This window comes from Panthera onca, chromosome C2 (assembly GCF_046562875.1).
Source record: "Panthera onca isolate mPanOnc1 chromosome C2, mPanOnc1 haplotype 2, whole genome shotgun sequence".
Lineage (NCBI taxonomy): Eukaryota > Metazoa > Chordata > Mammalia > Carnivora > Felidae > Panthera > Panthera onca.
The window spans coordinates 113,898,714-113,915,946 of NC_138347.1; the positions used below are offsets into that span (position 1 = coordinate 113,898,714).

Below are 17,233 nucleotides of genomic sequence, written 5' to 3' on the forward strand. Positions count from 1 at the left end.
AGCAGGCACACAAAAGTCCACTGTTCATTTGTGTAACTCTTCATTCTCTGGTTTCTCAGGGTTCCCTGTCGTGATTTTCCTGTCTGCTGATGCTGCTCCCAAGCCAGCCTCCACTGTGCCTGGAGTGTGGCTTCCTCCCCGCATTCCCTCAAGGTACTCTTGACTCAGAAGTTACGCCCAGACTCAGCTGTAAACAGACAAGTCTATCTACCAACTTTTTGGGAGTCATTGTTTCCTGGCTTCTCCCTACTAACACTGAAATACAGCATCCTAAATCAACTTACTTCATTCCCCTCCCTCTTCTCGGAATAAATATCAGAGAAAATCTTCCTTAATCACTCCTCATTTATTTTTATTCCTTTGTAGGAATTCAGCTTATTATTTTGAAAACCGAGATAGGAAAGGAAAGAATTAAGTCCCTGCCTTCCTCATATGAACTGTACCTCAAGGTAACTGAACAGATGATAAGGGCGAGTTCCTCTTTAGAGAAGTAATTTCACTAATGAGTGAGAAGGAATGATAGAATTTATAGGCTAATGAGTCTAGACAGTGATTATTAACTGCTGCCCAAATCCCAAAATAGGGACAACCAGGCAACATGTGATGGAAATATACACCATCACTTAGGAATTAATCTGGACAAAATATGAACCTGAAAATGACTAAGCTCCTAGAGCTAACTAATTTACAGGAACTCTAGGGGACAGATGATTCCACAAGAATACAACCAGGAAAGTTCAGACTTTGGAAAAGCTACAGGACAAACAACCCTAATTTTTAAAGAATTCAAGGGAAAAAAGAGGGGGTTAGAGAGTCTATAGATGAAAAGAGACTTCAGAGGCATACCAACCAGTTGCACTGTATGGACGTTATTTTGATCGGATTTCAAACAAATGCACTATAAAAAATTTTAAGACAAGCAGGGGAATGTAGACATAAACTAGATGTTTAATGATATTAAGGAATTATGGTTATTGTTTAAAGTAGTATTATGGCTGGTTTTTAAAGAATTCCTATCTTTTAGAAATACGTGCTGAAATATAATAGGAATGGAGAAGGTGCTATGATATCTTGAATTTCTTTCAAAAGAATCCAGAGGATGGTGGGAAAACCGGTGCGAGTATAAATAATACAAGATTGGTCACAAGTGGATAATTGTTTAAGCTGGGTGATAGATACAGTTCCTTATACTGTTTACTTTTGTATATGACTAGAAATTTCCACAGCAAAATGATAAAAAAAATTTAGAAGGTAAACAACTGCAAGAATAGATGTGGGATGTATAACATCCCAACAATCAGAGGGGTAAAATATGAATCAGAAAACAATCAATTGAATAAAAGCCAGGAAAAGGGAGAAAATGGGGGGAAACCTAGAAGGGATTCTAAAGAGAAAACATAAAATAAGATGGCAGAAATACATCAAATATGCCTGTAATAATAATATACAAAAATGGATTAATCTATTAAAAGAAAACTAGGAAATTCAGCCATATATATATGTATATTGTAAACACAAGGCTGTAAATTCCGCCACATATATACATATATATATATTTTTTTAACAAGAGTAGCCCCTAAAAAAATGAAAAGGAGGGAAATGAAGAGGTAGAAACCTTTTTGCTAAACAAATGATAATAAACTAAAATTAGGTAAAACAGTTCAATAAGGTAAGAAACGAAACTTACTGGAAGGAATTAGCAATACGGTGATCATTGGTGACCTTGTGGAAAATGGTTTTGGGGCACAGGGAGAACTCCTACCAGGTCAGATTGTGAGCGACAAGCAGCGAGTGGAAGTGGAAGAAGTGGAAAGGCAGAATAGGCAGCTGAAAAAGCAGGTGGAGGCTTACTCATTTATCATTTATTTACATATTAAGCCTGTATAAACACTGGCTGATGTGATGAAGTCCGAGGAGAGGGTGAAGGAGAAGAAAAATAGAGAGGGAAAGGGGGAGGGGAGAAGGCTGAAAACGGTGAGATCCAGGGCACCAGGGAGGACATTAGCAGAAGAGACAAGAAGGAAACACTTTCTATTTAATTTTATTTCTAATTTATTAATTTGTCATTACACAAACAATACATGAATGCATACTCAAAAACATTGAATATTACAGTTAAAGCTAATGCACTCCACCAAACTACTATTAACAGTTTGGTTAGTATCCTTCCAGACCTTCTCTATACATTTTTATAATATACAAATAGGTACTTAGGAAGTACACTATACAGTATTTGTGTGTGTGAATATATGTGGTATGTGTTTTAAAATCAATGGTATCATATGTATTGCATGTGTTATCTGTTGTTTCCCCAAACGTTGAAAAAAATGTATTGTATCTAAGAGATCTTTCCATGTCAGTAGGTGTATGAATCTTGCTCTTTTTTTTTTATTGATGCCCAGTATTTTATACTGTTCCAGCCTCTTGATGGGTATTTTGTTTTTCCAATTTTATTCTATTACAAAGTTACAAGTGACATCTTTGTACAGGCCACCCTGTGAACACAGAATGGGAGTGTGTTTCATTATAAACTGGAAATGTTGAGCGACAGGGCATGTGAATTTTACATTTTAATGGATACCAGTTGACTGCCTTTAAAGGTAGCTGTGCCAATTTATCTGTTTTCCCACTCTTGCAGGCTTGTGATTTATAGAGATTTTAAATATTTGCCAACTAGATTTGAGATAGCTTCTTTTTATTGTGCATTTCCCTTATTTTGCTGAGTTTGGGCATCTCTTCATAATCTTATAAAACTTTTTGCTTATCTGAATTTTTACAGGGAGATTTCTACAAGGGATATGTGACCAAAAAGCAATAGACTTGTCTAGCTTGTCTAGCTGGATTTAATTTTTGTGAGCTAGAGATCTATTTTCTCTCCCCAAATGATTATGTTGTCTCAATATTATTTGTTGAATAATCCATTCTTTTCCTACTAATTTGAAATGTTACTTTTATCACTTATTCAATACATAGTTGTTTCTGGATTCCAGCTCTATCAGATTTATTTTTGGCATCAGGCACCTGAGTTATTCTTAACTTGGTTCACTGAATGGTAGCTGGTTTTGTCAGCCAAGATAATGAGTGTGTTGCTTATAAGACAATAGAGAATATAACTCATTGACACACAAATTCTATTCTAGTTAAGTTTGATTTAAATCAGTTCCATTATCTACAAACTTAAGAGTATTAAAAAATGTGTAAACTTCTCTCTCAGATTAGTTCCGTTTTTTTAGGGGACACCTCACAGGCTCAATTATAGAGATAGGAGGCTTTTCACCAAGTCCCCTCTTTCTAAAAGTACTGTTTGATGTTAAAGCTTTTTGGTGATGTAAAGTTGCTTCCTGGCAATGTCATGTGGCAGGGCAATATTATGGTTGATTTACATGAACCTTTCATTCAACAGATTATATGACGTTCACAAACTATGACATACACTTTGAATAAACAATGGCACTTTAGTTTTTACTTCTACATGAACCATAGCTCCTGAAGTGCACAAATCATGTCCCATTTATCTATCTCCAAACATCTATTACAGGGTGCAGCACCTGAATTGAAATAGAACTAAAGTGCATTCCAACGGTGTTTCTATAAAACAAAAAATAAAACCCAAACTTCTCAAAAACAAAACCTTTAGGGGATTGACAAAGTTACACATAGTCCTTTTTTCTGATTAAATTATATGTTATCTATTTTGGTAGAAATACTGGAATAAGACACTGACCTGGTAAATTATTTCACGCCAAGTGTGGGGAAAATATTCCCTTGTTGTCCATGGACTTCCTCAGGTGTGACCTATCTCTAGATGTGTTGCTTGCCTGTGAAATGAGGATAAGAACTGTGATCTGGAAAACAGTTGGATTGCAGTAGGCAAGACTACTTTACAGTTGTTATATAGAAAAATGAAAAGGTAAAAACTTTTTATATGGGCAAGTAGAAGTGTGGCATTTGCCTTGTTTTAAAATTCAGTTATTTTTATGATCTAAGTTACCACACCTCTTTCTTCCTTCTTTCAAAGGGATAACTTTGGCTTCTGTGGGCAATGTCTTAGTCCATAAAGTTAGATGCTGTTTTATAGCTCAATCTATGACAACACATCATGGAAGAATTCTCAAAACTGCCTAATCTATCAGTTTTCCTGGTAAGGAGAAGAAAAAAAAAATAAAGCTAACTCATTATGTTGAACAAATCTTATGACCAAGTAGACTGTATCAGTGCAAAATACCAACTTTTTACTTTACCATTACCAATCCCGAAAGGCTGTCTTACTTTTATTTATGATGATTGTTAAAAAAAAAAAAAAAAAATGTCTATGACCTGTAGCTTGCTTTGTGTATGTGCCTCACTTACCATTTTTCATCTGTGAACATAGCATGCCATACCAACTGTAGCCCACTAAGCAAATCATTAAATAGCACTTGTACAGTGATATTCTCCACTGACAAAGGAATACATACATTCAAAGAACAGATCTCGCTATAGAAATTCTGTGACTTGGCATAGAAGTACATGTAACAGAGTTGCATCCTAGAATGTTGAAAGGGTGCAAATATATGTCACTAAATAATAAGCCATTAGGTTAGTATTGCTAGAAAATAGAAACATGGGTTACTAGGCTTGAGGCAGGAAGGGGTGGGAGAAGAGATTATTTTGCTTAGGCAGGGGACTTACAGGGAAGAAAGAAGCCTTCTGAATTGAACTGTGTCAAAGAATGAAAAGGTGAAGCCAACAAAACCTATTTTGACTTGGGTTTCAGTATCTGCAATGGGGCCAAAACTCACATTATCCTTCTTGGGGAAGGATAGCCTTGAGGGACAGGATTTGGACTCATGCTCTGGGACACTCTAATTCTAGTCACCATAAAGGAACTAAATTTGGTTTACCTAGAGGGCTGAATTTACAGAGGCATAAATATGAAGCCAAGGGTCTTCCATTCCCCCTACCCTTTTGCTAAATTCTTGAAATTCCTTTAAACAAAGACTTTCATTTCATTGAAGTATTATGGCTGTTGGAAGGAAGAGTTTGACTAAAACAATCTAAGACATAAGGTTCTCTGATCTTTCTTTGGAAGCAGAAAGAACAGACACCGGATGTTGGGAATGGAATGTTCATTGTAGAGGGGATAATGGTATAGAAAGACCCAAGACAAACTTCCTCATGAGCATCACTAATCTGCCTATCATTTTGTAATTTTGCCTATTCATTTCTGGATTATTGTACCTCCTAAATTCCTTCCCCACTTCCAGTTTCAGCCCACCAATTCACCTCCCATTGGTAACTAGAATGATTAATTTTTCTAAACTGCTTATCTGGTCACAATCCCACTGCCTAAAATCATTCGGGAAGTTATTTTTGTTCTAACTGCCAACCTACTATGGTGAGTCAGACTTTGCCTGAGTCTGTCTCCTGGGAAACAATTCTGTGGCAATTCAAGGAGTTTTGTTTGTGCTCTCCTTTAAACTTTGGAGCACTGTTTCCTTATCAGGTGTCATCTCTGTGAGGGAACCTCCTCTGACAAATCCATCTTTGTATGTTTTCACTATTGCATTGTACATGTTGGTTTGTCTAAGTCCTCAAACTGTGAATCTTTAGACCTGGGCTTTGTCCTTTTAAAAGTATTGAAGAGAATTGAGTCAAGTCACAAGGTGCCTGCACTGAGACTCCTTTAAAAAAATTAGACTTCAGATCATCTGAAAAATTTCCCCCCCAAATTAGCTGTTATTTTATTTCTAGTTCTACAGAGGTGAATTTCCATCTAAGAACGGGTATTTTAGTTACTCTAATCTTAAGGACTTGCCCCAGCTCTTTTTTAAAAGGTCTAGGAGTGACCAGTTTGAATTTGGAGAAACATCATCATCTCTGACCTGTGATAATTCTTTGTGGATAAAGACAGTTGTGATTACCTATCTCTGGGGACTTGATGGCAAAGCATTCCACCTTAATACTTCTACTTAGCTCAGAACATTTATAATAGAATTGAAATATCCAGCTATTTTGAACATACAACTATGAGTTAAAGTAACCGCATGTTTAACGCCTCATAAGCCTTTTTTTGGGAGGGGGTGTAGCAAGCTGTAAAATCACACTGTTAACTACCTAAAATAAGTTCTCTTTGGGGAAAGTTCGGTTTGTATTGCAGACATATTGCCATTATCAGAAACGAATTCTTCACCTAGGATTTTCTGGTTGGTTAAAGTAAACCAACAGAAAACTTGTGTGGCACTTTGGTCTACAAGAGAAAATTACAGATGGCATTCCTGTAAGACTGTGCCCCCCAAATTGGCATCCCAATAAATATTCCAATTATGTGGACTAAGGGACCTTAAATCTGAGGTCAAACTGAAATTTCCTTAAGATCTAAACAAACCGAACACTTGGGGTAATGTCTCGATGTTGTTCTCAAATACAGTGTATTTTATTCTAAAAAACAGTTAAGCTTTCCCACCTTTAAGTCTGTCCCTGACTTCGGGGTGAGGGCGTGCCTCAAGAGAGTAGGTTTGGATGTAAAGGTTTCCTTTCACAGCTGTTTTGGGGGTTATGTAAGGGGAAGGGGGACCCAATGGGAAGGAGAAGGATGGGAGAGCAAAGGACGAGCACTATTGTAATTTTGCATCTTTTGAACACCGCACCATGAGTTATCTTATGTCATTAAACTGAAAAGTTTATTAATATTTAAGGCTCTTGATACATATTGTCAAATTACTTTCTAGAAGTACACAGGAAAGTTTGCCTTTCTACATTAGGTCCTGCTATTTAAAAGACAAATAACAATTCATTAAATATTAATTTGCATTTCTTAGGTTACTAGAGGCTGAAACTTTAGAAACTGCCATTTATTTCTTCTGTGAACTACCCATATTTTCTACTGTGGTGGTTTTTTTTTTTTTAATGCAAAAATAGTAATAATTGCTTTTAATTACCATTTTAAATTAACATTATCATTTCCTTTGTGACTATTACTTTATGAAGTGTTTTTCTATCCCAAGAACCAAAATTTGTATTTTCACAAAAATCTCAACCTTTTCTAATACTAGTTTTTCTCTGCCAGTTTTAAATATCACACTTTTTTTGGACTTGAGGAGCACACCTGGTGAGCCTTGTGATTGACATTCCAACACGGAAGTTTCATTTCCTAACGCATTGGTGGTGACTCTACTTAGAATCTTGTTCCACACCTACAGGATTACTTCTCAAGCTTATGTCCTTAGTTCCTTAGTTTTTTCTCATATTATTAACATTAAAATTTTGTTTATATTCAACAATGTATCCTCCAGCACAACTAGAACATAAAATATTTGGTAATCCTACATACACCCCAATTTTACGCATTTCCTTTGTGGCTAAATCTGATGAAGTTTTAATTTTAAATAGACAAAGAACAGTTATTTATCCTCTTTTAACAACGCAGACAGCTAACTATTGGTTCCCGTTAACTCCTGATTAGCTAGCTGGCTATAGACACACAGCATGTTAAGTTTTCTACAGGCACCTTTCTGAATTCAAGTAAAAGTTTTGGTAGACAAGGATTTCTTACTTAAAGGTCACTGACATAATATGAATCTTGAGTACAAATATTGCTCACCATTCTTGCATTCTTAAATTATTTTACTTTGAAAATTTAAGAACTATCATTAAATCATTAAGAACACAGGTTTTCATTTAAGGAATATCTTGAACTGTGAAAATACAAATCTAATCAAATTAAATTTTGAACACATATAGAGCCAAATATTTCAACAAAACTGCAGTTTAATTTCAGAAAATGTGTTAAAATATATATTTATACATCAATTTCTGACATACACTTAATGTGTTAGTATACACAAAATGATGCTTTCTCTTGAAACTGTATTTATGAAATGTACATTTTAATTTAAATACTCAGTATACACTGCACTTAATCTGCATGTTGCATTTATTAAATACATTAAAATCTGCAATGTAACAAAACGTTTTCTGCATACGAAATTCAAAACACCATTTTAAATGAACAAAAGATGGCTCACTTCATTTTTTTTTTTTTTTTTTTTTTTTTTTTTTTTTACAACTAGTGTATGGTACACTAGCTCAGCTCCACCATACTACCTGTTCGTTCTTTTATTTGACATTGTTCACAGACTAGTACATATTACAATAAGAGTGCTGGATAAAAACATGAGGTACGAAAGTGGTTCAAAGATTATAGGTCATGCAGATCATGCTAGACAGCAAAGAAAATTGTGACCGAGAAAACACTAAATAAAAATACATAAAGAATGTGCATTATAAAAAAAAACTCCATTACACAGCTTTGCTTCTTTGGTTACAAAGTAGGTTGAACAATTTCACAGCTTTTTATTCCCACCCGAAAAAAGAAAGTCATACGAAATGTCAAAAAGCAGAGGAATCGTGGCAATTTCTCTATTAGAAAGTAGAAACAAATGAACAAAGTTTTCTTCATCAAAATAGCCCAATTATTTATTATATCACAATAACTGGTGACTACCTGTACAGTTGCACTATGTTCTTCATACTTACACTATACAAAATTTACATTCAAGCTGGGTCTTTACTACTGAAAATAAATACCGAAGGTAAATTGCCATTAGTGTTAGAAATATGCCAGGATTCTTTTGTTCAATTATTGCCTAAACATTTTATCTATTAAATGCAATCCTGTCTTTCAAATCCTTTACTGATACTTATAATTATTCAAAAAAATTAAAAAAGTTCTGTGACATTGTTCATGTACATTATGAAAATAGCAGCCCTGTAATAAATAAAACACAAATAAATGAAAACTTACGTAGGCAAATGTTACTGATATTGAAAGAAAAGTGGCTCTTTAGATGAACTGTTATTTATAATGTGCGAGGAAGGCTCAGGGTAAATCCACGGGTAATAGGAAACATGGGAGAGCCACCAAAGCTCTGAAAAGACCCCACTCATGCGCACCAGGTAAAATGCAGACTCGGCTTGCTTTAATAAACCCCACCTATTATTCTCCTTGTGTACTGATGACATAAAACTGGACATCAACAGCGCTGCATGACATCTCAAAGAGAGGAAAAGCTCCTGTAGAATGATTGTCTAATACTGAAAAGGCCAAACACACAACCGAAGCATGGCTACTTGCTTTCGTATAAAGTGGAAAGAATACCAGTGGCACACAAGGATAGATTGCTTTCAGTTTTTTTCTTAATGAGGCAAGAAAGCTTTATGCTGAGGAGACATTCGGCTGCTGTGGAGGTTGCGTTGGCTGCGGAGGCTGTGCTATCACTGCTTGTTGTTGAGAAGTGCTACCAGGATTGGCCTGTTGGGCTGGGAGTTGGGATAATTGATCATTGTTTGAAAGAGATTTTAACAGTGCATTTTCTCGTTCAAGTAAAGAGTTTCTTTCAACTAATTCTTTTATTTGTTCCTTTAGAACTTCCACTTCTTCTCTTACTGCATACATCAAATGGCTTTTCACCAGATCCTGTGAAAAACAAAATTAGTAATGTCACAAAGAATATAAGGGAAAGGTGTTGCTATTTGGTTCTGGCCTACCTGGTGCCTTATAAACATGAGGCATTTTTATATTAGTTCTTTTGCTCTTGCTTTTAATGTTTCTACTGTATCTTGACTGGCCCTAAGGGAGATAAGAGTGGAAAAAATCCAGTTTCCAACTAGGCAGCTAGCCCAGGATTTCTTTTCAAATTTTGGAGTGATTTCCAAAAATACTAGGCTCCTTAAATTGTCAATTATAAGCTTAGAATTTAAAAAAAAAAAAGTTTAAAATCACATGCTTAGATGTTAGACCAAGAGAACAAAGGATATTCAAGTGATATTTAACTAGTTCTAGCACTTCTTTAAGAGACAAGGTGCCTATGATTTCCAACTCTAAAATCTTAAAGAAAAATAGTTTGAGACTAATGGTCCTTATTTATAGTCTATAATTTTAATAAGCTTGAATCAAAATATTTTATATACAATATGAGCAGAATATCTTTAAGGGAATAAAAAAATTGATAGTAATAGCAGAAATCAGAAACAGATTCAACATGAACAGGTCTATTCATTAGAGATGAGTAAAACATCATCTATAAATGGATGACAAAGGTTTCTAGCTGAAATTTTCATTTTAGTATTCTTTTGTCAATAAACTATTTTTAATGCTGGAATATTTGAAGGCACATAATGCATTCTGATTATGTATGCCCCTTAAAATGGCCCTGATTTATCAGTGGTAATGCATGAAATGTGAGATGTTCAAATGGGAGAAATAGTAACTCCACTGGTATTTCTAGGCTAAAAATTCTCAATGTTTTTTTTAGCAGTTTCAATTAAATGTCATTATATAAAAAATATACTTTGGTCATCTTGGTTTAAAGAATTTAGGTGTTTTTCAGAATTGATAAAAACCAACTGCCTCCTACAACAAACAACCTATAAAATGAGAGCACTATTAACTTTTACTTACCATTGCTTGTTCTATTTTGTTGTCAATGGCTACACCACCTCCCCCAGATGCACTGGAAAAAATTAGAATATTTCATTAAATTATTCTAAAAAATGTAACATCCTTTCCAACTCTTAAAATAATTAAAAACATTTGTTTTACTTAAAACCAAAAATAACTTAAAATAGCTTAAAAGTCTACTCTCAAAATTTCAGTACTCAGAGCTCTCATTTTGAAAATGAGGGATCTCAGTAAGTACAGGACTTCTAGAAATCCTTTGTAGTTCCAACATTTCTAATTTCCCTATGACATACATACGCTACTTTAAAGTAACTCCCTATTCAGGAGTTAACTCTGAACTTTTAAAAGGATAAATTTTGAAATGAGCACTATACTCTCCACATCTTTTAAACTTCATTTACTAACTATATATTCTAATTGACTTTCATGTGGAAATTCCAGTAGTCACTTACTGCATTAAAATTCAGATGATGACTTTTCTTCTAGAGATTTTAATTCTGGCTTAAAAATTTTCAGAACTGGCTTCTAAAGGGCCTTTGGGCTGGTTAACACCGTTCTCAACATTCTGGCAAATCTACATACTTTGATTGTAGGTTACTGGCTGGTAAAAATCACCTATGAACGTATGTGGTTTAGACCAGTTTTTCCTGGAAATAATTTGAAGTAGTCTAGCTGGTAAATATATCCCAAGGTCAACCTTAGCATTTGTATGATAATTACACAGAAGATTCAATAACTGTCCTCTTAACTAGTAAGAACAGTGAAGATCTATATCCTTTTCTTGGTATTTTTGTAAATTTTGAAGAACAGTCATTAGATTTTCATGTAAAGACAAATCTGACACTTTAATCTACTTTAACAATACAAAAAGAGATCTTTAAACAATTTTGATATGAAACTTTGCAAAATTACTCTTCATAAAGTATACCCTAAGAAAATTTAGATGCTAATATATTTGAACACTTTTATTTTAGATGATGTAGACCCTCAATGTTCTATCAGACTGAGGCGCAGAAATATCCCGTCTTATGTAGTGGTGCCTTTTATATTGCAATCCAAGTAGATATGGTTATAATTCTGGTTCTGCTACTCACTACCTATGTGACCATCAGCAAAATCAAGTATTTAACTTCCCTGGACCTCCTTCCTCATCTGTAAAATGAAGGGGTGCTTGTCAATGCCTCAGTGGACTTCCTACTTCTAAATCCTTGAAACTGAATCAGTACATGAAAACATTAAACTTGTTTATCTGAGCATTAACCACATTAATTATAGCATACTCTTTCACTTCTTGCTGCTGCTATTTCTAAGATGAAACAGGCTTTTGTAGACCTAATAACTAGAAACGATATATATAGATTGTTAATAAATAATTATACATGTTAGGCTTTAAATGCTTGTAGAGCTACGCAAAACAAGTATGGCTATATGTAACTATAAACGATAGAACAACTATATAAACCATAAGGCTTCGGTGTAAAGTTCAGTTCAAAGACCACTTAGATATGGTCACCAAATATTGCCTACAATTTGCAAAGAAGACATTAGCATTACTTCTAGGCATTTAGATTAGAGTCTGACCATCCTAGATTGTACTTTCTATATTGTTTATTTCTATGTCAAGGAAAAACTGTATTAGTTTTAGTCAATTCTTGATGTGAATACATGCAAGCCTTTTAACACATCTGTTTTAAACAGAACACCTTCAATGCTAACTTTAACACCAGTTTTACATATTAACAAGCAAGCAAAACAAAACAAAAAATAAACCCTAACCCCTAAAAAGGGTTTATTACTTTTTTTTTATGATTAAAATAATATTAGTAAGTTTCCAAACCATTCCCTTAGGCTAAGGAATAATTATCATCCTATTCTTTGCTGATATAATAAACTCTAATCCTGACTCAGACCTCTTTTACAGCAATGGAGGAGTAAGTCTGCAAAGTATAAATGGATATGAAGATGTGTGTCCCTTAAAAGGTATTAATATCCCAATTTTGTTAAGCATTGTACTTAAAACAGAATTAAATCAGTCACAGACACAATTACTATCACTACAGCAATCTAGTTTGAAGGCTGTTTTTAAAGAATTCTATAACCCATGGCAGTGGTTCTTAAACTTTAGCACACACCAGTCATCCAGAGGACTTCTTAAAACAGACTGCTGGGCTTCACCTCAGTTACTGATTCAGAAGGTGTAGGGGGGAGCCCAGGAATCTGCATTTCTAACAAGTTTCCCGGCGATGCTGATTCTGCTACCTGACAGAACATACTTTGAGAACCATACTTTGAGAACCAATGGTTTACAAAGATGAAAGTCATAAGAGAAAATAAAAAAACCTAATTCTATTTTTAAAACTTCTTAACCTGAATACAAAACTTCTTACCCTTCATGACTTTGACCCCTGCCTTCTATGGTCTCCTTTCTTCTCACACTCCATCTGGCTGGCCAATTGTGTTATGTCTTACATAACTATTTACAGTCTGTGAAACATATGTTCTCTCAGGTTTCCATGGCTTTGCAGAACTGCTCCCCGAGCTGCAAATGCTCATGCCTCCAATTCATCTGGCTACCTTTTACTTGTTCCTTAAGATGCTCCAGTGCCACTTCTTCTGTAATGCCTTCTGATTTCCTAAGGCAGAACCAATTACTCCATCTCTCTTACGGTTCACCAATCTTCACAAACTTTTTGTACTGCATAACCAGGAAAGCAAAATAGTGAACTCCAGCTCCTCCACACACTCACTGTGTGAATTCTGGGAAATTATTTAACCTTTCTAGAACTCAGGTTTTTTATCTAAAATAAGAATTATATACCTCAATTCATAAAACTCCCGTGAGGATTAAATGAGTTAAATAATACTGCCATTGTTAGCTCCTATCAGACTGAGTTCCTTCAGAGAGGTTCTTTATCTTTCACCTGTATGAAGAAGTAAACTCAGTGCCTGGCACATAGGAACTCAAGTGCATACTGAAAGAGTAAATAGGATAGCAATTAGATTTGAAACAATTACTGGTTTATGTCAGAAGGCCATTAAAATATTTTGAGTTTGAATAAATCAGTAATTCTCAAAGTATGGTCACTGGACCAGCAAAATCAGCATCATCTGGAAACTTGTTAGAAATGTAAACACTTGGGTCTACCCCAGACCTACTGAATTATATACTCTTGAGGCGGGACCCAGGAAATCTATTTTAACAACTCCTCCAGATGACTGATAGAAACTAAAGATTGAGAAACTGATTTATAATAAGGATATCAACATGGCACTCTTAAACAATCAAATAGGAGGGTATTCTATTTAAAAATCCCTGAACATGGTTTAAGACTATTATTTCAACGAGGGTTTTTTCAATGAGGGTCACAAGTTGTTTTCTACCATATTCAAAGTCAACATAGTGGTTTGGGCTTCACATTCTTAAAAAATGAAACTGATCAACAAAAGCAGAATGAAAAATTTTCCTTTATTTGCTTCCTTGACCTAATGTTAAAGTATTATGTCTTGTTTTCTTTTTTATAATTGTATTCACCACACTGTAAGTTGATGGTTAACCAGTTTCTGAACTTAAGTTCCCAAGACTTTGTAACTATTCTGGTAAACTATAAGTGCTATAGAAAGGGATAATTTTTAAAAAGAAACTTTGTTTGCTATGGGTCACTCTTTTAGAATAAAAACATATCGTGATTAGTATTTACTAGAAGAATTAAAATTTGTGGGTATTGAGGAAATGGACATATAGACATATAAATAATAAAAATATCCTTTATAGGATGATTTTCCCCTAAAACTACAGCACCCCCCCCCAAAGAATCAAATGAGCTTGAATTTAGTTTTTTTTTTTTAAGATTTCATACATTTTTAAGTAATCCCCACACCTAATGTGGGGCTCAAACTCACAACCCTGAGATCAAGAGTCACAAGCACTACCAACTGAGCCAGCCAGGAGCCCCTAAATTCAATGGTTAAGTAAATTACAATTATATTCACAGGAAAAATAAAACTCAATGTATCAAAGGTACAGCAAGACAGCCGGGTTCAAAACTGTTCATTTTTAAATTCATCCCAATTGGCTCCCCACACCACAGCTTTTCTTCCCGGGCCTCCTTACTCTTATCACACTAGATTACTTGGCAACCTTACTGAGAAGAGGCCAGATATGAACCTCTGGCTTTGCAAGTTCCCTACATTTTCATCTTTATTAAAAGGCTAACTGCCTCACTCACGCTCTCAGCTCAGTGACTGTACAAATCATCTCCAGTCTCTCCTCTCTAAAAATTAAAATCCATGAAGGCAAGGTTAGGCTAACTGGATCTCACTTTTTAAAAAACTCTTTATGAGAAATCAACTTTTTTCTTTGTCTTTACTAATGTGGACAGAGACATCATGGCTACTTGTTTAAAATAAAAACAGAGCAAATTTCTTCTCTTACATCTTGACTTCTTTGCTCTTTTTCTGTTCTCCCCTCAGCACAAATGCTAAGTAACAGAGCAACAAGGTAGAGACAAAGAACACTTAAATGACTGCCCACTTTTGCAGGCACACATTAACTTTAGTGAGTCCTTACTGCCAAGCTTGAGAAACAATCTCATTTTACAGTTCAGGAAACTGAGGCCAAGTAATTTACTCAAAGATACAATGCTACAGACAGAACTGAAACTAGACAATGTCAAAACACATGCTTTTTCTACCTTGACAGTAAGACGGTGTGAAAGGAATAAGCAACTATTAACCTAAAAGAAATAACAGACTTATATATATTATAAATGCTTTAACTATGTACCAAATGTCATTTGTGAAAGCATAAGCATGGATCCAAAGATTAAACTATGTGCATAATACTACATTTATCTTATCTAGCACATTCCTAAAAGAAGATGAGCTCTGAGAACAAGGGAGGTAACTTCTTGGAAAAGACTCAGTGATCTTTAGACAGCCAGTATAGCTTACCTATTTACCAAGAACTAAAATGCTCTTTTCCTCTGTTAGAAAGCTGAAGAGATCTTAAGCTCATATGTATCTATATGCAGAAAATTATTTTAAAAATTACCTTTTGCTAAAAGACCCTTCTAACTTTCTGTGTTGAGTCACAATCCCAATTAAAACTCCACTATAGGAATTCCCCAAACTGTAAAATCAAATCTATAAGAACTTCTTTGATTGAGTTGGCAAATCTGATATACTCATGTTCAAGCCCCCTTACCGAAATAAGGTAATGATTCTTCATAAACTCCCAAGTAGAAGCTACAGTCTTTCTTAGAGGTTAGTCCTCAAGAATCATGTACTGTTTCCAGTAAATAATCTACAACCTTCACCCCCCCCTCCCCTGCCAATAAGCTCTAAAATATCATCATTACTACTAAAATGGATTAATTCTAACCTGGGTAACATCTGACCTCTTTTCTAAGAAACAGGTATCTGTATTTTTTAGAAAGAAAACTATCAAATTGCTGATTGCAAAAAATGTATCTAATGAATGTACGCTATGAAAGTTAAAAAAAATTCATCACTCTTCTATAGGAGGAATTTAAAAATATTTACAGCTTAACACTTAAGAGCAAATAACAATTCTCCTTCTGAAAAAGCCAAAATGAGTAAAATTCATGTAAACTTACTCTATGGCCAAATGCAAACTTCTGCAGTCAGGAATAAAACTATCAGACAAAGTTAACAGTAAATTAAGCTAAGAACTAAAAAATTTTACGTATTCTAATTAGCTGACCGTAAGTTCTCTATCAATATAAAAACAAAAATCTATTTAATTTCATTATTAAGTTCACAAAAGGCCCGATGAAGATTTTTATTAATAACACAAAATAAGTGATTTTTGTGCATGATAAAAGCTATTTATTATTCATGCTAAACAAGCAGGTAAAATGACTACTCACAAAACTAAATGTTATTATTTTCTCAAGTAACCAGTCTTACAATGGTGCAAAAGTTTTTATCACAGAACAGTTAAAAACTCAGTTAAATATTTATATAAAGGTATTTGTTTTTAGCATCTACAGAAACCAATTATGTCCTTAGCATATTTTACATTCAGCTAATTAACTTAAGGTCAAACTCCTGGCCCGAAATGAATATTTAAAGAGTAAAAAAGAATACATGCTGTGGATTGTACCAACGTCAATTTCCGGGCTTTGGATGCTATAGTCATGCAAGATGTTACCATTGCAGGAGGGGGGCAAGGAGACAGGACACATACCACTGGGTGAAAGAGTACATGAGACCTCTCTGTCCTTTTTTTTGTTTTTTGGCAGCCTCTTAGGAATCTATATTTATTTCAAAATAAAAGATACATGCACATGGTAAAAAATAAATTCATAAAATTCAAAAAGGTATACAATTAATACAAAGTCTCTCTCCTACCTCAGACCCCTTTTGTCCAGTCAACCATATCATCTGTATACGGTCTTTAAAAAAGCCCATTTAGGAAGAACTTCTGTAATACTTTGGAGTGGGAGAGGCCTAACTAGATGCCTCAAAATATAGAAAAATAAAGAACTCTTTCAATACTTTCACTAAAATATAAAGTACTTCTACAAACCTGTAAGATTAGAATAGAATCCCAATTAGAAAAACTGGGTAGATTTCACATGCACAGTTTAAAAGACATGAAAAAAACTCAAGATGTCATTCATAATAAAAATACAAATTAAAACTATAACATAATACCATTTCCCTAAACAGACTGGCAAACATATTAAAATTTAATACACTGTGAGTGAGGCGGTAGGAAATGGGTCTTCTCGTATAGTGATGTAAGTCATATACTGGCCCTTATAGAGA

General features: G+C 34.5%; 1 protein-coding gene across 3 annotated transcripts in view; it reads right to left on the reverse strand.

Moving 5' to 3' along the window:
• Positions 1–2,339: 2,339 nt before the first annotated feature.
• Positions 2,340–17,233, reverse strand: part of TSC22D2 (TSC22 domain family member 2) — a 53,221-nt gene continuing 38,327 nt past the window's right edge. For 2 of the 3 annotated variants that reach the window (XM_060638941.3, XM_060638940.3), the window contains 2 exons: positions 10,442–10,493; positions 2,340–9,457 (listed from right to left, as the gene is read on the reverse strand). In XM_060638941.3, coding sequence (XP_060494924.1) covers positions 9,197–9,457; positions 10,442–10,493 — 313 coding nt within the window. In that variant the 3' untranslated portion in view covers positions 2,340–9,196. The remainder of the gene's footprint in view (positions 9,458–10,441; positions 10,494–17,233) is intronic. The other variant, XR_009612118.3, reaches the window with a different exon arrangement.